The sequence below is a fragment of the Eublepharis macularius genome, chromosome 19 (genome assembly GCF_028583425.1).
Source record: "Eublepharis macularius isolate TG4126 chromosome 19, MPM_Emac_v1.0, whole genome shotgun sequence".
NCBI classification, from domain to species: domain Eukaryota; kingdom Metazoa; phylum Chordata; class Lepidosauria; order Squamata; family Eublepharidae; genus Eublepharis; species Eublepharis macularius.
In genome coordinates, this window is record NC_072808.1 from 7,982,950 (window position 1) to 8,003,071 (window position 20,122).

Sequence of the window (20,122 nt, forward strand, 5' to 3'; positions counted from 1 at the left end):
TTCCGCTGCTGTTTGACAATACTGATGTTGTAGTTTTTTGATTTTTATGAGAGCTGTTGTTTTTTAATGAGCAGCCATGGATACTATTTGTGTGTTTTTTTAAAAGGCAGGGCACAAGAGTTATAAACAAAAAGGAAGGCAAATGAGAGAGCAGTACCTTCCATATGGTATTGCTGAATGTGCTTCCCATAGCAGAATTTGTATGTCCACCAGTCCTTAGTCTGAAATAAAAAAGAGATCACTGAAATTTAGGATACTTGATAAAAAATTAATCCCACCAGGTCTCCTCCAGCAATGGATATTTTCACAAAAAAACCCAGGACTATACCAATTTCTCTCTAATTAGAAAAACTACTTTTCCAATGCAAATAAACAAAATAAGAATGACCAAATTAGCTAAATTTTGCTTGCAGAAGCCGAAATTAACAGAGATTTTGCTTTAAGAGAAGTTTTTCCAAGCTTTGGACAGGGGAAAGGGGTAAAAAGATAACCTTAAGCTTTTAGTAGGGCTTGACACTTCAATTCCAGGGCTTTTTTCTGGGAAAAGAAGTGGTAAAACTCAGTGGTAGAACTCAAGACCACACAATGACTTCACTTTGGGTCAGCTGGAACAAGGGGGGAGTTTTTTAAAGTTTAAATTGCACTCGGTGAAAATGGTCACATGGCTGGTGGCCCCGCCCCCTGATCTCCAGACAGAGGGAAGTTTAGATTGCCCTCTGCAGCTGGCATGGAGGGCAATCTAAACTCCCCTCTGTCTGGAGATCAGGGGGCGGGGCCACCAGCCATGTGACCATTTTCAAGAGGTGCCGGAATTCCATTCCACCGCGTTCCCGCTGAAAAAAAGCCCTGGTTATTTAATCCTCAAGCTGATTAACTGGTGGGAGATAAATTTTAAATATTTGTGAGGCTAGGAGCCTCACAGGCAGCTATTTTTTTCAGGCTGTTTTGCTACTGGTGTGTTACTGTGTGAGAAGGCGTGTGAGTGTGTGTGAGAAAATGGGGCAGAGGGCCGTATTAGAGATGACAGTCAAACAGAAAACGTTATTCAGTTGTAGGGTCCCAAACCTCCTTTGATAGTCAAAAACAGGGAACTGTGGTGAGGCTTTAGGTAGCATGTAATTTAATTGGTTAAGAGGCAAAGAATTGATCAGCTGGAGAAAATCAATAGGCAGATTGTCCTACTTTTAACAGGGAATGGAAGCAGAGGGACTACAAAGTAAAGGACAGTGTAGCGTGTCTGGAGATGCTTCATATTCCGGGCACAGAGTGAGTGGTGCCACACGAGTCACACACTTAGCATCCGTTCTCCAGTCTATAAAATGGGACAGCTAGTGAGCTTCCTCTGAGGAGTTTTCAGAAGATTAATGCCATTATTGCATTTTGCCGAGTTCGTGTACTAAAGAAAAGAATCAGTAATAGATTGAGCCTGCCGTGCTGATGTTGTTACAGTTCTATAAGGAAAACCCCATCGAAGGAGAGGGCTAAGCAGCTCTATTAAGACAGACCCACTTCACTTGACTGTCCCTCAGGTCTCTCCAACACTCCCACCCAAGTCACTTTTTCCCCCCTTCAGAATAAAGAGGGGTACAGAAAGAAGAGGGGGGGGGGGATAACAGGGTCAAGGGAACAGTAAGATTTTGCACTACAAGAGTTATTAAAATAAAGAGTACACAAAACATCTCTAAATCAGAGTTTCGCTACAGGGGTTCTTAGAATACAGAGTGCACAAAAACTTAATCTTTTTCAATATTTATCCACATAGCAATAGAAATTGCAACTATTAAGTCCCATTACTATATACTACACATGCTTAGTAATAAAAAATTAATAATCCAAAAGGAAAAACTCCTCATTCCATTATTACGACACTATTTCATCTTATCTCTTTATGTAACTGATTAATATAGCAATCCTCTCTACTTATCCTTAGCTTTATCAATGTTTCCATATCTACAAACTGTTTTAGAAATTATATATTTAATTATATATTCATACATTTCCCCCTTTGTCAGACTGCAACCTCTTATAAGCTATATACAGTAAGCCAGTATGTGATCTTATTCCTTTTTATAAAACGGCAACATTTTATTTATTCTATTCTTTATAAGCAAAATAATTCCCCCCCATTTCTCTTCAAGTTCACTTATGGGTCTTCCATTTATGTAACTCGTCAGTTTGGCCATCGCTGCATATTCTGCCCTCTTGTCTTTCCAGATTTCCTTGGTGGGACATTCATCACCCAAGTCACCTTGATAAGGCAAGGAGCTGCTTCCATGGGCTTCAGCAGTTCTGAGACCCCCAGTCCGGTGTAGCTCTGCGGATCCTCATCTTTCTCCTGATGAATCTTCACTGCAGCAGCCGGCAGTCGGCACTCGTACTTCTGCTTGTATTTGGAGGAGATGGTCACCACATCAGAAGCCTTGCTCTGCAAAGGTACAAGAACGGGAGACAGGAGGTAAAAAAAAAAAGAAGGTTCATTCTCTCTGGCCACTAGAATGACCACCACAATGGATTTTAGGAGACGGACTGTGAGATCCAAGGAATGGGGAGGCAGGTTTTGGAGGAAACTCGTTTATTACTGTATTGGTTCCAAGTAAAAACCAAGAATATAACCCATGTAATACCTTTATGAAGGCCAACCCTCACACATAACAGCGTGCACGCTTTTTTTTGTCCCCTAAAACTCATCAGGCCAAGTGTTACAATTTTTTTCAAAAAGAGAAGACGAAAACCAGGGTTTTTTAAACAAATGAAACAGGTTCATTAAGCACGGTCACACGCTGTTCTCGCAATCAAGCCAAGTGCGTTCAAGCACATTATATTACATTACTCATAATGGTTTCTACAGTCCCTTTGAAAGTTCACCCAATGGTCAGCCAGTCAACTTTAGTGCAAGAGAGCAAAATAACACAGGGATTTCAGAAGGGCAAGAAAGGAACTGGGCAACCAAAGTCACGCTTGGCTTTTCTCCCGGGGATGGTCTTTCTCTTTGAGATTTCCCCAGGTTTTTAAAATAACTGTAAGAAGACTACCTCATTTCAGGTGGTAGGTGTGCTGACAGCTTAAAATCTGCTCCCCCCCCTTTAAATTTTTTTTTTGTAACATCTGGTCTGGAAGAGTTCTGCGGAACTTGAAAGTTCGCACACTGTTATGTGTCATTGTGTTGGTCCTCATAAAGGGAATACATTGATGGTGCTTGTCGTTTTTTGGATTTTGCAGGAAAGCCAATGGCTGCTTACTATACTTTACTTTACATAGGTCTCCCATCCAAATTAACTAGGAGACTCCAATTGGTGCAAAACGCTGAGCTGCGACTGCTATCAGACACGAGGAGAAGCATGAACATCACCCCCTTTTTTCTGCAGTCACTCCATTGGCTACCTATCAGCTACTGTTCAAGGTATTGGTTATTACATGCAAAGCTCTTCATGGCCTTTGTCCAGCATACCTATGGACCGCCTCCCTCCCTATGTCCCTCCATGGCAGTTTTGCTCATCCAAACAGGGTCTCTTGCAGGCGTCAGCCTGCACATGGATGAAATCAACAGCAGCCCATACATGAGCTTTCTCTGTGGTGGCCCCTACCCTGCGGAATGACCTGCCCCCACTCTCCTGGCTTTCCACAAACGATGCAATACCAAATTATTCAAAAAGGCATTTGTATTGTAGGGAGGGGCTCTCAGATGCTTCACTAATGAGTTTAAGGACCATTGACTTCCCCACTATGTTGACTTACGTACTACCTGTTGTTTAAATATGTGCTCCTATGAGCTACTTGTGCTTCACGTGGTCTAAGTTCAGCCCTAGAATTGCTTGTGTTCTATTTCAGCATTTCTTCAACTCTGTACTGGATACTTACTAATGCTGTGTCTTTGTAAAATTGCGTTTATTAACCCTATGGCATTGTTTATGGAAAAACCCTTGAAACTGACTGTACTAATCTCACACTGTGTAATCCACCTTGAGTCTCAGTGAGAAAACTTTGCAGGGCTAACTGGTAGATTTGCAACTGGTGGGCGTCAGCTCTGGGCAAATTTGTATGCAAAGCAAGAGCGAGAAATGTTGGCAGAAGTGGCCGCAGTGCCGGCAACACCATGAATTCAATCTGCCTGGCAAATAAGGCCAGAAAAAAAAATGAGTAGCCTGCATTCAGTTTTCCTTGCTGTCACACATACATAGCATAAAGAAAGAAAACAGAAGCACGTTTATAAAAAGTTACTAGATTAACTGGAAAGGATTCCTAGTTGCCAGAGGCAACCAGTCAAGTGGCTAATTACAAACCAGAATTAAGTTGTAGGGCTGGCTAGATGACTCTCTGATCCTGGAAGCCACCGCTTGCACCTGCTTCCATGTATTTCTTTAGTACATTTTTATTGTACCTTTCCTTCAATGAGCTCAGGGCAGTGGACACCATTCTCTGTTCCAGTTCGGCCTTACAACAACCCTTCAGGGTAGATTAGGCTGAGAGTGTCTGACTCAAGATTCCTGAGCAAATTCAATGGCAGAGCAAGTCTCTCAGATTCTACTCCAGAAAAACTAACCACTATACCACGCTGGCTGGGCCCTACAACTTCCAGACAATCCCTAGACCACTGCAGGGGCAGCATCCAAATTGCACAAAAACCTACAAATTGAAACAAAGAAAGACAGTCTGAGGTAGTGGTTAAGAGCAGCAGGACTCTAATCTAGAGGACCGGGTTAGATTCCCTACTCCTCCACTTGAAGCCAGCTGGGCGACCTTGGTTTCGTCACAGCTTTCTCAGAGCTCTCTCAGTCCCACCCACCTCACAGGGTGATTGTTGTGGGGATAATAACAACACGCTTTGTAAACCGCTCTGAGTGGGCGTTAAGTTGTCCTGAATAAATCCTGCCTATAAATCAAATGTTGTTGTTATTACTACTGGTGGCCTTTCTGCTCTAAGCCAGCCTCTTTTCAAAAGCCAAAAGTATTATTATTGTTATTGTTATTTATTACATTTCTAACCTGCCCTTCCCACAAGAGGGCTCAGGGTGAGGTACAACAGTTATAAAAATACAATAAAATATTAAACAACAGTTCATAAAACTACAGTTCATATTATAAACAACGAACAGATAATAACTGTCCCAAGACGGGGTCAATTCCAGATTCCTGCCCATCAACATACAGGGGGAGGGAATGGACAGATAATATACTCCAACTCATAGAAATGGGCACTACATAGCCCCGTTCTGTACCCATACATCAGGCAGCCAGCACTTAAATAGTAATAAATAGTAATAAAAAACCCTCTTTTCCAGCCACCTGGAATTCTCTTGCAGTACCAGGTGTGAATTAACAAGAATGGAAGTTATCCCATCGTCTTCATGAAGGCCAAGCCGCCTTCCCTCCCTGCTGCCAGAAAAAGGCCGGAAGCCAAGAGGATTAAAAAACAAAACAAAAAAGGAGTAACTCGGCTTTACTATGTTTAAAGCCAGCTGATTCAAACTACAAAGGAGATTCAACGGCAAAACCATTCAAGCTGCATCTAGTCAACCGTGTTTCCCCTGGGTCAAGGACTGAACAGATGGTGCAAGCATCATGTACGATGATGCAACCTGTGCCACGGTTGTAAACACACACCACTGTACCCTGCCAAAGCCAGCGCAAAAGGTGTCTCTGTTCCCACAGGGAGCTAGCGTTCAGCTACGGAAAGCAGAACCTTGGGCGGGGGGGCGGGGGGCTTGAATACAGGCTTTGATAAGCCCACCAGTAATCTATGATCACTGTTACGTAGCCATGAAGGCTCCTGTAGCCAAAGCAAGGCTTCTTGCCAACCTTGTTTTGCAGGAGAGAGTAAAACAGGTTCACCTCTAGGTACTACAGAACACTGAATCCACACCAAGGTTAGAATCTTGCATTTTAAAAAGGTCTGAGATCCAGAGGAGTTCGCCATGTTAGTCTGTAGTTGCAAAAGAGTAAAGAGTCCAATAGCAACTTTAAGACTAACCAACTTTATTGTAGCATAAGCTTGCTTTCGAGAACCACAGCTCTCTGACAAAGACAGCTGCATCTGACAAAGAGAGCTGTGGTTCTCGAAAGCTTATGCTACAATAAAGTTGGTTAGTCTAAAAGGTGCTACTGGACTCTTTACTAAAAAGATCCGAGCACTGAGCACAGTATGGTGATTTAGGGGATAGAAACCGGAAAGAAATAAATAAACATGAAACAGACGCGGCACTGTTCAGAGAGTTTCAGTTCCAGCCATAGCATGTGAAAGTTTATTCTAAAATACACTTGCTCCCTTAAACACAAAACTGAAGTTGCAAAGTAACTGCAGCTTTCCCTCTTGACTGTAGACACTCTCTCCTTTCCTCTGTTCATATGCTTGGACATTAGCTCTACTCAGCATCAAAGTGAACACATATACAAGTATACACCTGAAAGAACCAATGCATGTTCATTTTAATTATTATTAATAACAACAACATTTGATTTATATACCGCCCTTCAGGACAACTTAATGCCACACTCAGAGTGGTTTACAAAGTGTGTGTCCTCACAACAATCACCCAGTGAGGTGGGTGGGGCTGAGAGAGCTCTGAGAAGCTGTGACTGACCCAAGGTCACCCAGCTGGCTTCAAGCGGAGGAGTGGGGAATCAAACTGGTACCTGGGAAAAATGTTGACTTTGACATTCACTTGTTCATACACCAAATGGCACATAATCAATCAATACACATACAAAGAAAAAAAATCAAAAGCTGAAATCTGATGAGGGGACCCTTGAAAGCCTATTTCCTGAAAATCTCAGTGGTCTTTAAGGTACTACTGGATTCGAATCTTGTTGTACCTTCTAATGTACTTACAGGGCTATTGTGCCTTATACAGAGGCAGAAGATAGGACCAACTAACTCACTAACTCAATATTATCCACTCATGTGCATACATAAAGCTGCTTCACAGTGAGTCAGACCATTAGTCTACCACAGTCAGTAGTGTCTATTCTCACAAGCAACAGCCCTCCAGCATCTCTGGTGAATGTCTTTCCCATCATCTTTTTAATCCTTTTAACTGCACAAACTACAGAGTGAACCTGGGACCTTCTGCATGCAAAGCATATGCTCTACCACTGAGCAATAGCTGTACTCCAGCTGGCAGTTACCTCTTCAGGGTCCGTTACCTCCATTCTTGAGCCGCTTAGCTTAGCATTTTGCTGCTCCCACCTTCCCTATTGGGAAGCTGCTGTAGAACAGTGGTTAAGTGGTTTGGCTGAAAATCAGCACTCTACTGGTTCAAATCCCACTACTGCCATGTGCTCAGTTTGTGGCCTTGGGGTAAGCCACTTCTTGCAGCCCCAGCTCCCCAGCTGTAATGGTAACACTAACTTGTTCACTGCTCTGGGTGAAGCACTAATCAGTCTAGAAGAGCAGTATATAAGCGCTATTATCATTGTTATTATTATCATTATCATTATTTGCACTTTTGACCTGGGTGGTGCACTGGGGGCTTTCCTCGAGCCTACACACCCTAAGGCTTTTAGTATTCGAGAGGGAAAGACATCTTTCATTGTTTCTGCAGCAACAGGCTTCAACTAGGTTGCCAATTGATCTGGGAAATCCCTGGAGATTTTGAAGGTGGAGCCCAGGAAGGTGAGGTGTGGGAAGGCACTTCAATGGGATATGCTTTGTAAACTTGCATTTATTTACCCTAAGGCACTGTTTATGGAAATATCCTCGAAACTGACCGTACTCATCTCGTACTGTGTAATCCGCCTTGCGTCTCAGCAAGAAAGGCGGACTATAAATGACAGAAATAAACAAATAAACGAAGCCACAGAGCCCTCCCTCCAAAGCAGCCAGCTTCCCCAGGGGAAGTAATATCTGTAGCCTGGAGCTGAGATGTAATTTCAGTAGACCTCCAGGCCCCCCCTGGGGGTTGGCAACCCTAGGGTCTCCTAGGAACTGGCCACTTCGGCCCCCACCAGCCATACCTGCCCGGCCATGACGGGCTCCGCCCCGATCTCGATCCCATACTTCAGCTCGCTGAGTTCGTGCAGGTTGAGGGTCCCCAGAGCCTCTCCCGGGCCGAGCGCCGCCGCAGCCACCGCCAAGAACACCCAAGGCCCGCAGGACGCCGAGAGCCGCCTCCGCGCCGCCGCCATTTTGCTCCCCCCGCTTCCTCCCCGTGGGTTTTTGCCCTTCCTTCGCGCCGACTTCCGCCCTTCCTCTGCGCTCCAGCTCCTCCGCGGCCCCGCCTCTCCTGTCCATCATTCAGAGAAAGCCTCTTCCATTGGGCGAGATGGAGGAAGCGCCTGACGAGGGGCGGGAAGAAGCGGGTTTAAAAAAACCTGGTGAAAGGCGATTGGGCCGTTTCTGTCAGCCAATCGGAAGAGCGAGCGCTTGGCCCGGACGGCGGTTGGGGCGAAAGAAGAATGAAGAAAAGCGATTGGTTCGTTTCAGGTCTTTGCAGCAGCCAATCAGAAGAGCGAGCGCTTATAGAACAACGGAGGATGGGTGGAGAGCATCCGTTCAGGCACACGTTTTAATAGCGTTGCCAACTTCCAGATGGCGGCGGGAGATCTCCTGGAAAGACAGCTGATCTCCCGGCCACAGAAATCAGCTCACCAGGAGAAAATGGCTGCTTTGGAGGGTGGGCTCTATGGAATTATGCCATGCTGAGGTCCTTTCCCTGCCCAAACCCCACTTTCTCCAGGTTTCACCCCCCCAGATCTCCAGGAATTTCCCAACTTGGAGCTGGCAACCCTACATAACCAGTATACAGCAAGGGGGAGACTGAGAGGGTACCCAAGAATGTACTTTCAGATGAATTATGTAACCAAGCCAAGTTTAATGAAAAATTAATTTTATTTTACTTTATTTATAGCCCCCTTCTATCACTAATGGAGACTAAAGCAGCTTTCATCATTCTCATCTCCTCCATTTTATCCTCAAAACACCCCTGTGAGGTATGTTAGGCTGAGATTGTGTGTGAGCTGCCGCACCGCCCACTGTGTCAGTGAAGCTCTCCAGTCCTCCCTAAGCCTCAGAATTGGGGAGGGGAGGGGGGATTGCGCCACATAGTTCCTTCTCCTACAGTGTGTGACTGGCCAAGGAAACAACAGCAGCAGCAGCAGCAACAATAACAACAACAACATTCGATTTATATGCTGCCCTTCAGGACAACTTAACACCCCCTCAGAGCAGTTTAGAATCACCCTGTGAGGTGGGTAGGGCTGAGAGAGCCCCTAGAAGCTATGACTGACTCAAGGTCACCCAGCTATCTTCAAATGGAGGAGTGGGGAATCAAACCCGGTTCTCCAGATTAGAGTCTTGCTGCTACACCAAACTGCTTCCATGGCAAGGTGGGGAGATTCATACCTGGGTCTTCTAGATCCGACTCTGACATTCTGACAACTACAGCATACCGGCTCTTGAAAAAATAATTACACCTCTGTTCAAATTGTCTTATTCTATTTCCAATGTCTGAGGAAGATCGCAGAATTTAAGTCCCATTATGAAAATTTCTGAGCGTAAAGCTAGTATTACAAGCAGTATCAGCAAAAGAGGCACCTCCGGAAACTAAACCCACACAGTCCTCACAAGGGTTTCCGAAAACAATCAATAGAAAATTCAATGCACACTCATAAATAAAATAATGAATAACAATTCATACAAATTCTTATAATATAGAATCACTCAATGAATAGGTAAATGAGTCATACATTCAAAATACAAAACCAATAGTGACTCTACAAAAGCCAAACCATCAGTATGGGTATACAGATTCTCATAAGTGCAATTCATGGACCGTATAACTCTACAAGTATCCAACAGTGTGTATAAAGTCTTATTTAATTTCAGTCTTGAAAAGTCTGCTCATAAAGACAAAACACTACGGTACGTGTAGGTGATGATCCAATGAAGTAGACAATTAATGGGAGACCCCGCTCAAGCCTCTGATGGAATGTCACAGATGTAAAATGCAGTTGAGTCCCATAATAGTGTAGTTTCTGTTGATTTCTATATCTTTCGGTGGAGGAGTACAGACGAAGCGGGACCCGAGGGGAGGGAGCCCTCTCTTCCTGTTCGCCCAACAAGCAGCCAACAAAGATAAATGAGCTTGTTTCACAGATGTTATCTTCCTCAGGGGCCACCTTGTGTCCACCCATACAATAAATTCAAGTTGTCCAAATAAATCAATTTCAGGTGTTCTCCGTTCTGTGCACGCCACGATCTCAGTGATTCCTCTTGAGAGTGCCGCCACCTCTTTTCCCAGAAAACGCCCCCCTGATTACTAGTGATCTAGTTGCGAGAGTGGATCGATTCAATTGCCCATATCCTTTTTAAGTGTCCCTGTTACAAATCACTTTGCAACCAATATATCACTCCCTGGACTGAACGTTTACAGAACATTTCTGAACAACAGAAACTAAAGATTTTGCTATCTGGCAAGATTAAAAAGTGTACATGTGATCCAGCCATATTTATCTATGGAGCTATGAAATACTTATAAAATACTTTGATGTATAGCTTGCAGGCTGTTATGTTACAGGGAAAGAAAGGCTGTGAGAGCCACAGAAGTTAATTTTTTAAAAAAATTCATTCCTACGGGCTTCACCAGAGTAAAAGGAGCTTTGATTCTTGAAAGCTCGTACTCTGGAAATCTTGTTTCTGAAGTATCTTCATCACTAGGGGGCAGCATGGATACATCTCAGCTCTCAACAACCTGGAAGGAGTCTGCGATCCATCATCAGGCCATAAATAAAATGTAAGCTTCTCCCCACCACCTCTTCCCCATCCCAGTTATTTTATAGCATACATTTACTGGGCAGAGTACAGAGTCTAAAAAGCAGGGTTTTCTCTTTAACCCTGAAGGTTAATTATTAACCATATGATAAATGTTAATTATTAATCATATTTGGTTTCATCATTGCCACTGGTGCATGGATTCAGATACTGCAGTTTTGCCACCCTCTCTTCATTGATTAGAGTTTGTTTGTGTTTCTTTGTATTTGCTTGTTTATTTATATTCTACCTTTCTCACTGAGACTCAAGGCAGATTAGATAGTGTGAGATTTAGTGGCAAGGACAAGGGCAGGCATTTCCATACAGTGTCAAGAACATTTCCATAAACAATGTCATAGGGTAAATGAATACAAGTTGACAAAGACTTCGTATTAGCAAGGATCCAGTATGGGGTTGAGGAACTGCTGAAACAGAAGCAGGTGGATGCAAAATAAAAGACAAAGAAAACCTGCACAAGAAAACCATCATTTTAATCATGAAAGAAAAATAGTAATAAAATCGATGTATTGTAATAAAATCATCCTAAAAGTTTTAATATAGGAAACTGAAAGAGGTGTAAGCAGTTTAAGTCCCACTTTACAGGGCTGTTGGGAGGATAAATGGAGGTGGTGGAGGAGACATCCATGTACAGGAAACTCTCATGGAAGAGGGGCAGGATAAAAAGGTCAACTACAACAACAGCCACCATCAAGATGTTATTTTGTTATTTATTTAAAACATTTATATGCTGCCTTTCGAGCCAAACAGGGTTCCCAAGGTGGAAAATAAAATTAATCCATTAACAAACAGAGCAAATGACAAATAGATGGCTTTGCAAGATGTGAATTGGGTTGACCTACATAATCCCACAACCAAAATTCCCATAATATTTTATTTCTTTGCTTCCTTTCTCCCCCATGGCGATGCAAAGTGGCTTAAAACATTCTCCTCTCCTCCATTTTTTCCTCACAACAACCCTGTAAGGTACATTAGGCTGAGAGGGAATGACTCGCTCAAAGTTGTCTGTAGGGTTGCCAGGTCCTCCTGTCCTGCTGGCGGGAGGTGGGGGCCCTGGCCATCTACCTGCTTTGTTGACTTAAGTGCACGTGCTCCTGGCCCTGTGTGATGACATCACTTCTGGGCTGCTGTGGAGCATGGGAGCGCTCCTGTACTCCCCAGTGGCCCAATCCGGGACAATTCGGGCCCGAATATTCCCGGATCAGACCTGAATCGGCCTGGAATGGGCTGCTGCAGGGTGTGGGATAGCTCCTATGCTTGCAGTGGCCCAATCCGGCCCAATCTGGGCTGATTTGGGCCTGAATCAGCATGTTTCGGGCATGAACCCTGAAATTGGCCTGGAATGAGCCACTGTGGAGCATGAGGGTGCTCCCGCACTTCACAGCAGCACAATCTGGGCCAGTTTGGGCCCAAATCGGCCCAGATCAGCCTGTTTCAGGCCCATTGCAGAGCATAGGATTGCTCCTGTGCTCCACAGTGGCTCGATCTGGCCTGATCCAGGCTGATTCTTATTATTATTAAAGTGCACTTTATGTATATTTAGATACAGGGTTTTATGTGATGTAGCATGTGTATGAATTGTTATTCCAGTTGTGCACAGGAAGCTGTATTTTTCCTTGAACAATTACTGTAAGATTACACTGTGTATGTTATCTGGGATATATGGAATGGTGTTTATTAAATAGGGAGTCGATACATTTCGTATTTTGTAATTAGGTTTATTAGTAAGTATACACGGGATTTGTTTGCTTCTGTGGTTCTTTACCGCGTTAGTCTCTTTGCTTTGATATCTGGCAAACTTCTATGGCTGCGTGGGGATTTGAACCGTGGGTTTCCCAGATCCAAATGCAGTCCTGAGCATGGTAAGATTCTGATAAATCTATTGAAATCAATGGGCATAGAAGGGTGTAACTCTCCTTAGGGTGGTACTGCTAATGTCTCTGGTTTAACTAAACTCACTACAATCTCTCTCTCTTTACATTATGTGTTTGTATCCCAAACTTTAGTTAACTCAGGAGAATATGATTAACATATCATGTACTACAGAAGACAGAAAAGAGTCCAGGAGCTCCTTTAAGACTAACCAACTTTATTGTAGCATAAGCTTTTGAGAACCACAGCTCTCTTCATCAGATGCATCTAATGAAGAGAGCTGTGGTTTTAGAAAGCTTATGCTACAGTAAAGTGGGTTAAACTTAAAGGTGCTACTGGACTCTTCTATTTTGCTACTACAGACTAACACAGCGAACTCCTCTGGATCTACATAAAACCGGTTTTGTTCTAGTTAAACAATACTCACTTGATACCTAAGACCCACAAGCAGTCGGATGCTTTGAAATGTATTTCACAAAAACATTGTTAGGTTTCATTTTATTAAATAAATTACTTTGTTTATCATCTGCCTTTCTTGCCAAGAATCAAGGTGGATTACAGGATATAAAGCAGATAGCTTAAGACAACCAATAAACAATGCAATTGGGTTACATTTGCAGAGTTAGGTAACAACACGAACAGCCAACCAATTAATGCAAGGTGTGTCCTCTTCGGTTGCCATCTTCTGCCAGCTGATCAAGACTATTTTGTTTAGTTTGGTGTTCCCTAGATGTGCTAGATGTACTGATGGACAGGTTTTTAAAGAGTTGGGGCTGGGTTTCCGCAGCCACACAGCACTTCAAAAGTAAATGGCTCTGACCAAATGAAGGAGAGTTCAAACAGCCTCAGAGCCAAGCTACAAGTGACGCCTTGCACAGGTTGGACACTTGTCAGCTTCCCTCAAGTTTTGATGGGAAATGTAGGCATCCTGTTCTTGCAGCTGTAATGGAGAGCCAAGCTGTAAAACCAGGATGTCTACATTTCCCATCAAAACTTGAGGGAAGCTGACAAGTGTCCAACCTGTGTAAGGCATCACTTGTAGCTTGGCTCTCAGAATGCCTCCCTGGGAGGAGAAGGGGCTCCTCCCTGCTCCCTCAATCCATTTCTCCATGTCACAGTAGAACAGGGGAAGTTTTTCTTCTCCTGTTTCTACTGCTTCCCATGCACAGAATACTCCACGTGGAGCCCAAACAACAGGGACTGAATTTTTTTACAAGCTTCATGCAACACAAGCCCAGTTTTTAGATCCAGCCTAATCTCAAATGTTTTTGTGGCCAATATTGTAGCATCCCCGGGCAACACCCGACGCAGCTCTGAGGTTTTATGCTGTAGGGTGGATCCATGGAGCAGCCTGCCATTCAAGAGGTATGACTGAAATATCATCCTAGATGCCATTGGAGGAGAAGCAGTGGCACATTTTGCACATGTGTAAAGCCACATTTCAGGGATTATACTTTGCAGCTGTGCTTGAATAGCAATGTTTCTGGGGTTGGAGCCAACCTTTCCTTCCACGCTCTGCTTCTGTCACAGGATACCCATTCAATCTGGAAAAAAGGTTTGATTTTTTTTTAATGTCCTAACATTTTTGTTATATAAATTAAGTAGTGATTGTTCCATTTGTATTACCCAGCCAGGCTCGCATGACAAATCCAGTGATAACAGATTTGAAATTAGCCTGAGCTCTCTCTTGCCTCCTTTCCCTTTGGAGTTAACAAGAGCATTTTTTCTGTGAATTAGGCATTGTGCTGGGCCCCAGATTTTTGCCCTCACGCAGAATGACTCCATCAGGAACTCAGCAGCAGAGATAATGGAAAGCTTTGTACTGTCCCAAAGTGGTACATGTTATTTTCTGGCCTGTACATTTTCCGAGAGGGTTTCTGCAGTGGATGAGAAAGCCTAGATCCGAATGCCTGTTTTGCTGCCCTGGCCTGCATTTGTAGGGGAAAAGGGATTGTGTTTGGCTTAAATACACAGATCCTCTCAATCTGGGCTAGTTAGAGGGAAATGCTGGATGCTCAGCCGTTAGGTTTATTTTATTCAATGTAATTAAGGATGATGGGATGACCAATCAAACCGCGTACGGCTAAGATTAGGGGACACGATAAAACATTGCAGGCTAAATTGGATTCCTTAGTGACAGATCAGCATTTGGAGAAGAATGACTACAGAAAGGAGGATAGAATTCTACAAGTGGCTGAGCGGGTCTGTCCATGCAAGGCAGGGAAAGTAGAAACAACTGAGCATGTTATACTTGCCTGTAAGTTCTACCACGAAATACGTATAAAATATATCCAACCTGTACTGAAGAAGTTTTCGAGCCTTCCTGATACAGAGCTAACTAATAAGCTCCTGTTAGGCGCCGATCCCCTGATCACGTTGGCTAGTGCTAGATTTTTAGCCGCAGCCTGTAGATGCGCAGGGAACGTGCAAAGGAGCAACATCTGGTTTTATCCTTAATCCTGAAAGTCCACAGTTTCGTATTTATATTGTCAAGCTTTTATACAGTTATTTTTACAAGTGGTGTATTTTGTGTATGATACTCACGCTTTTACAAATCTGTATTGGTTATTAACTGTAAATAAACCTATTGATTGATTGATTGAATTCTACAAGTGGTTGATCCACAAGGACTCACAGGCCGTCTCATTTTCCCTTTCTATGCCCCTCCCCACATCAGTGGGTGCCATTAAGGATCACTGTTTTAACACTTTAATCTGGCGATGCTACGGTTGCCAGACTCCAGGTCACCAAGGCTTCCTTTCTGAAGGTTCGAAAGGCTGGTTTCTCTAAGGGTCAAACCACAGGAGACAAAATACACTTGAATGACATTTGAATTACCCTCAAATACACTCGAATTACAAAATAACACTTGAATTACCCGTGTAATTCGAGCGTATTTTGTCTCCTGTGGTGAGACCCTTTGTGATTGATGAGATGTTTCCTTGGTGATAGAACCTTTATCATGAAGTGTTGACGTAGGGGTGCCAGCCTCCAGGTAGTTACGCAAAACAAAGGCACTCCTAGTTGAAGCCTATGCAAGCACACCAGGGGTCTAGTTACCCATAACTTACTCCATCTCATCATAAATGTCTTTTATTTATGCAGTTCTTGGAGAATGACCTTGGTGTAAAAAAATAAAAATAAAAAAGGTGTCAGCTTCCTCCCCCCCCCCCCCCGCTTTCCCTTGTTCTTTTAGCATGCCAAAGCAGAAATCCAACTGGTGAAGATTTTACTGGCCAACCTCTACGCAAAAGAATAAATGGACACAAATCTGACATTAGAAATGGAAACGTCCAGAAACCAGTGGGAGAACACTTCAATCTACCAGGACATTCCATCAAAGACTTAAAGGTCACTGTAGTTCAACAGAAACCTTTCAAAAACAAAATCCAACGGGAGGCTGCTGAACTGGAATTCATATGCAAATTTGACTCTGTCAAGCTGGGACTGAATAGGAACTATGAATGGTTATCACATTACCACAGGTAACAGATTTCCTTTACAGAGGTGGGGTCTGGGGGAGCTCAGTGGCACCTGGTGTGGGCTTTCGGGAACCACAGATCTCTTTGTCAGATGCATCTGGCAGGGAGAGCTGTGGTTGTCGAAGGCCCATACTGCATTGGAATTGGATGGTCTAGCTGTTTGGCTGCTACAAACTAACAGGGCAAACTCCTTTGAAGCCAACTGATCCACACACCAAAAGGAGATGTTTACATATACTAGCAAAGGAATGTTTTGATTGCTCCCTCCCCCTCCCCCCCTAATTGCCGCCTCTCTTCTCTCTCCTGCTCTTCTGTATTTGACCAGTATCTGTATCAGGCATCTGACAAAGAGAACTTGATTCTTGAAAGCTTATGCTACAATAAAATTGGTTAGTCTTAAAGGTGCTACTGGACTCTTTTTGATTTTGCTACCACAGACTAACACGGCTAACTCCTCTGCATCACTGGCCAGAGAGATGCTGTGATTGGAACAAAACAAGCTGCAGAGTTTCTTCTATCAATTGTTAAAGTCATAGGTGTGGTAGGAGGCGGGGGGGGGCCGATGGGCACTCACTCTAAGCGATCTATTGATTATTAACTTTAATTGTTAACTTGCAAGACTTTATAGAAAGAGAAAGAAAGAAAGAAAGAAAGAAAGAAAGAAAGAAAGAAAGAAAGAAAGAAAGAAAGAAAGAAAGAAAGAAAGAAAGAACCCTTTTATAGTTGGGCAGAGCTCACCTCTTCGGTGGGGCAGGGAGAAGGTGCTTGCCGAATGGAATACACGTGTCTTTCTTAACTCCAGGTCAACCGCTGTCAACAGTACCGCAGAATTGTACGGCGTCATTTCCTCGATTCTGCCACTAGGGGCAGGGCAGAGCCCTTTCTCCTTTATATAGCCGCAGCAGGCAGAGGGGTTTCCTTTTTGCGTTTAGTCGTTGCTCCGCATGTACAGCTTATCTGTTATTCGGATTTTTCGAAAGACAGTAGGCGGAGAAGCGGGTCGCTGACAGAGCAGCCTGAGATCGAGCGGGCCTCAGGGAACGAAAGATGTGATGAACGGCACATCGAGGAGGGAGATGGTGCAGCGCTGAGTGTGGCTTGGAATCTCCTTTTCCTCCAGAGCAAGGTACGCACTGCCTCCCCCCCCCCGCCTCCCCAAAAGCGCTAGCCAGCATTTCAGCCCTGCGATGCTCAAACAGGCACCGCCAAGCCGGAGCTTGCTTTGTTATAGCTGGTTGTGCATGATGGAGACTGGGGTGGGGGGTGGGGGGTGCTTGGTGGGAGGGGAGGGGGCTGGTGCATTCAAGGATTGCGCTGGGTGGGCAAGTGAGACCCAGGTTTATAGCAGTGCAGCTGTTTGGTGCAGGGGGGTGGGTAGCATTTGCTTCACTTTGGGAGGGGGGGGTGTCTTGGGGTGACAGTGCAGGCCTCGGTTTGGATCGAGAATATACAGGTTCAGTGTTAGCTAAAAGACATTAGCCAGCTTCTTTTATATCAAACACTGTTTGATGCGGAAGGGATGGGTTACATGTCTCATGATCCCCTCCTTTTCTTGTCAAATCAGGCAATGCTTGGGGGGGGGGAAGGAAGTCTCTCTTTCCTCCGCTCCCACCAACATGATAAGAATTATTCTTCCCAAAAATTTCTCCTTCATTTCTCCTTAATTAAATAACGAATTAAAAGGTTGCAGGTGCCAGAATGGGCCGGGCCGTATTATTCATAAGGCTGACTAGGCTAAAGCTTAGGGGCCTCACAAGGGCTAAGAGCCCATCATTTTATTTTATTTTTTGCTGAGGCACCTCCCCACATAAATTACAAGTAATTGATTCTCTTATATAACCGCTATTAATAAGAGAATTAACTGTTTCCTGAATTGAAGTGAAACAAATTGTCTCTTCTATTAAAACAATTATCCATAAAATTTTATTCACTTCAAAATGTTACGGTATTGAATAATTGTACCCCCAAAATGTGCTTTCCTGAAGAGTTCTGCTCACGCAATAAAGGTATTAAAAACTGTGAATAGAGTTCAATGAATGTACATGTATTTTAATCTATGTATTAGGATGTTTTACGATTTTAAATTGTATATATAGTGAAATATGTTTTTAAACTTGGTTGTGATCCGCCCTGAGCCTGCTGATGTGGGGAGGGCAGAATATAAATTAAATATAAATAAATAAATAATTCTTCAGGAGACCCTCAAAATGGATACAGGGCTGTGTATTGTGGTCTAGTACCTACCATACCAGGCTCAAGCTGTCAGCTGTAGTGGGGTGAAATACTTGAAAGCCAGGGGCCTGAAATACTTGAAAGCCGGGGGTTAATACGGCCCTGGGAGTGGGCCTGGAAGCAGGCCTTCAGACGCAGCCATGTTCCTTCCAGCACTGGACTGAAAGGCTACCAGATCTGAACCCAGTGTATTCTTCTATTAGAGGAACAGGACAGTTAGGAAAGACTGAACTGACACCACAGAGCTGCACTGTTCTAAAACTACTGACTTCTTCCTCTTCTTCTTTTTTTTAAATGAATAATTTTTTTCTTTTATTTAAACTATATACACTCCACAAGACAGTAAACAACAAACCTAGAAAATGAGAAAAAACACACATTTCTAAACAGAACACACTAGCAATACATATATCTATAAGATTAAGAGGAAAAGAAAAAAGAAAATAAAAAAAAACACCGAAGACTGTTGACTTCAATTTACATAGAAGCAGGGCTTTTTTTCTGGGAAAAGAGGTGGTGGAACTCAGTGGGTTGCCCTCGGAGAAAATGGTCACATGGCTGGTGGCCCCACCCCCTGATCTCCAGACAGGGGGGAGTTCAGATTGCCCTCGCGGAAGGCAATCTAAACTCCCCTCTGTCTGGAGATCAGGGGGCGGGGCCACCAGCCATGTGACCATTTTCAAGAGGTTCCGGAACTCCGTTCCCCCGCGTTCCCCATGAAAAAAACCCCTGCATAGAAGGGTGTAACTTTGCTTAGTATTGCACTGTTAGTTCCCTTTCACTCACGCAAGATTTCTTTCTGACCCTCCATCTATTCCACAAAGGCCTGCTGGCATTATGCGTTCCCCATTGCTACAAGTCTCTGGTAGTGCTCATCGGGAAAGTGGAGCCTCCCCGGGGTCAGAGATGCACAACCCAACAAGGTCCTTGTGAATAAAATGATAGATTTACCAAACATGCTTTCTTGCTCACATGACAGTCCTCCTGATCGTTTATAATAAACCCCCTTTTTCGCTGTGAGATTTTTTAAGGCAGGCTTCTCTGCTGAGAGCCCTGGAAGTCTTCTCGACAGTGTTTCCAAAAATACATTTAATTTATTGACTATCTTAATGCTACCATTGGCTTTCTAATGGCTCACTGGGAACTGTGCAAACAAGGAGAGATGGGGAAAGCTGCTCTGCTCTGGAGGCAAGGAGGACTTTCGACTATACTGCTGGCCTTCAGTGAGTGAAAGGCCTCTTGTGCTTTGGACTGTAAAGTTCAGTTGGAGTGTTAAAATAAAATTGAAGTCCAAAGGGCCAAAGTGCAATTTGGGAGAACAAAAAATGTTCTGCACCCACAGTGCTGGTTGTTGGACCAGAGAGGGGAACCATGTGTGCCACACCACCAGTGTGTGCCGCACATGTGAGTTTTTGGAGGTGGGTATATATGCGCCCTTGGGTAACTTGGGTCACATGCATTTTAGCCCTGCCCCTCATCATAGGGTTGCCAATGGCTGAAGAAAAATCCCTGCAACTTGAATAGAGGCTTAATTTATTTTGTTTGTTTATTATCCAGATTTTTACTTCCCCTTTCTGCCGTCACAGGGCCACCAAGGTGGCTAGCAAATTTAAAACATACCAATTAAAATATCATCTTCAAGGTCGATCAAACAATTTAAAACCAGAATTTAAAATAAATACAAAAGATTAAAAACAACAGGGAAAAAAAAACAGGAGAGGGAGGAAAGATCGATGGAGAAATGCCAAGTGAAACAAAAAAAACAGTATTCACC

The 20,122-nt window shown here is 43.7% G+C and overlaps 2 protein-coding genes across 3 annotated transcripts in view; one reads left to right on the forward strand and one right to left on the reverse strand.

Annotated features, from left to right (window-relative positions):
* Positions 1-8,130, reverse strand: part of OS9 (OS9 endoplasmic reticulum lectin) — a 30,309-nt gene extending 22,179 nt beyond the window's left edge. Inside the window, exons 1-3 of the mRNA XM_055003472.1 lie at positions 7,951-8,130; positions 2,249-2,425; positions 158-221 (exon numbers count right to left, since the gene is read on the reverse strand). Coding sequence (XP_054859447.1) covers positions 158-221; positions 2,249-2,425; positions 7,951-8,121 — 412 coding nt within the window. The 5' untranslated portion in view covers positions 8,122-8,130. The remainder of the gene's footprint in view (positions 1-157; positions 222-2,248; positions 2,426-7,950) is intronic.
* An 8,888-nt stretch (positions 8,131-17,018) lies between these two features.
* The window catches only part of B4GALNT1 (beta-1,4-N-acetyl-galactosaminyltransferase 1), a 70,883-nt gene continuing 67,779 nt past the window's right edge, over positions 17,019-20,122 (forward strand). For both annotated transcript variants that reach the window (XM_055003418.1, XM_055003419.1), the window contains exon 1: positions 17,019-17,242. The gene's annotated coding sequence lies outside the window, so the exon portion shown is untranslated. The remainder of the gene's footprint in view (positions 17,243-20,122) is intronic.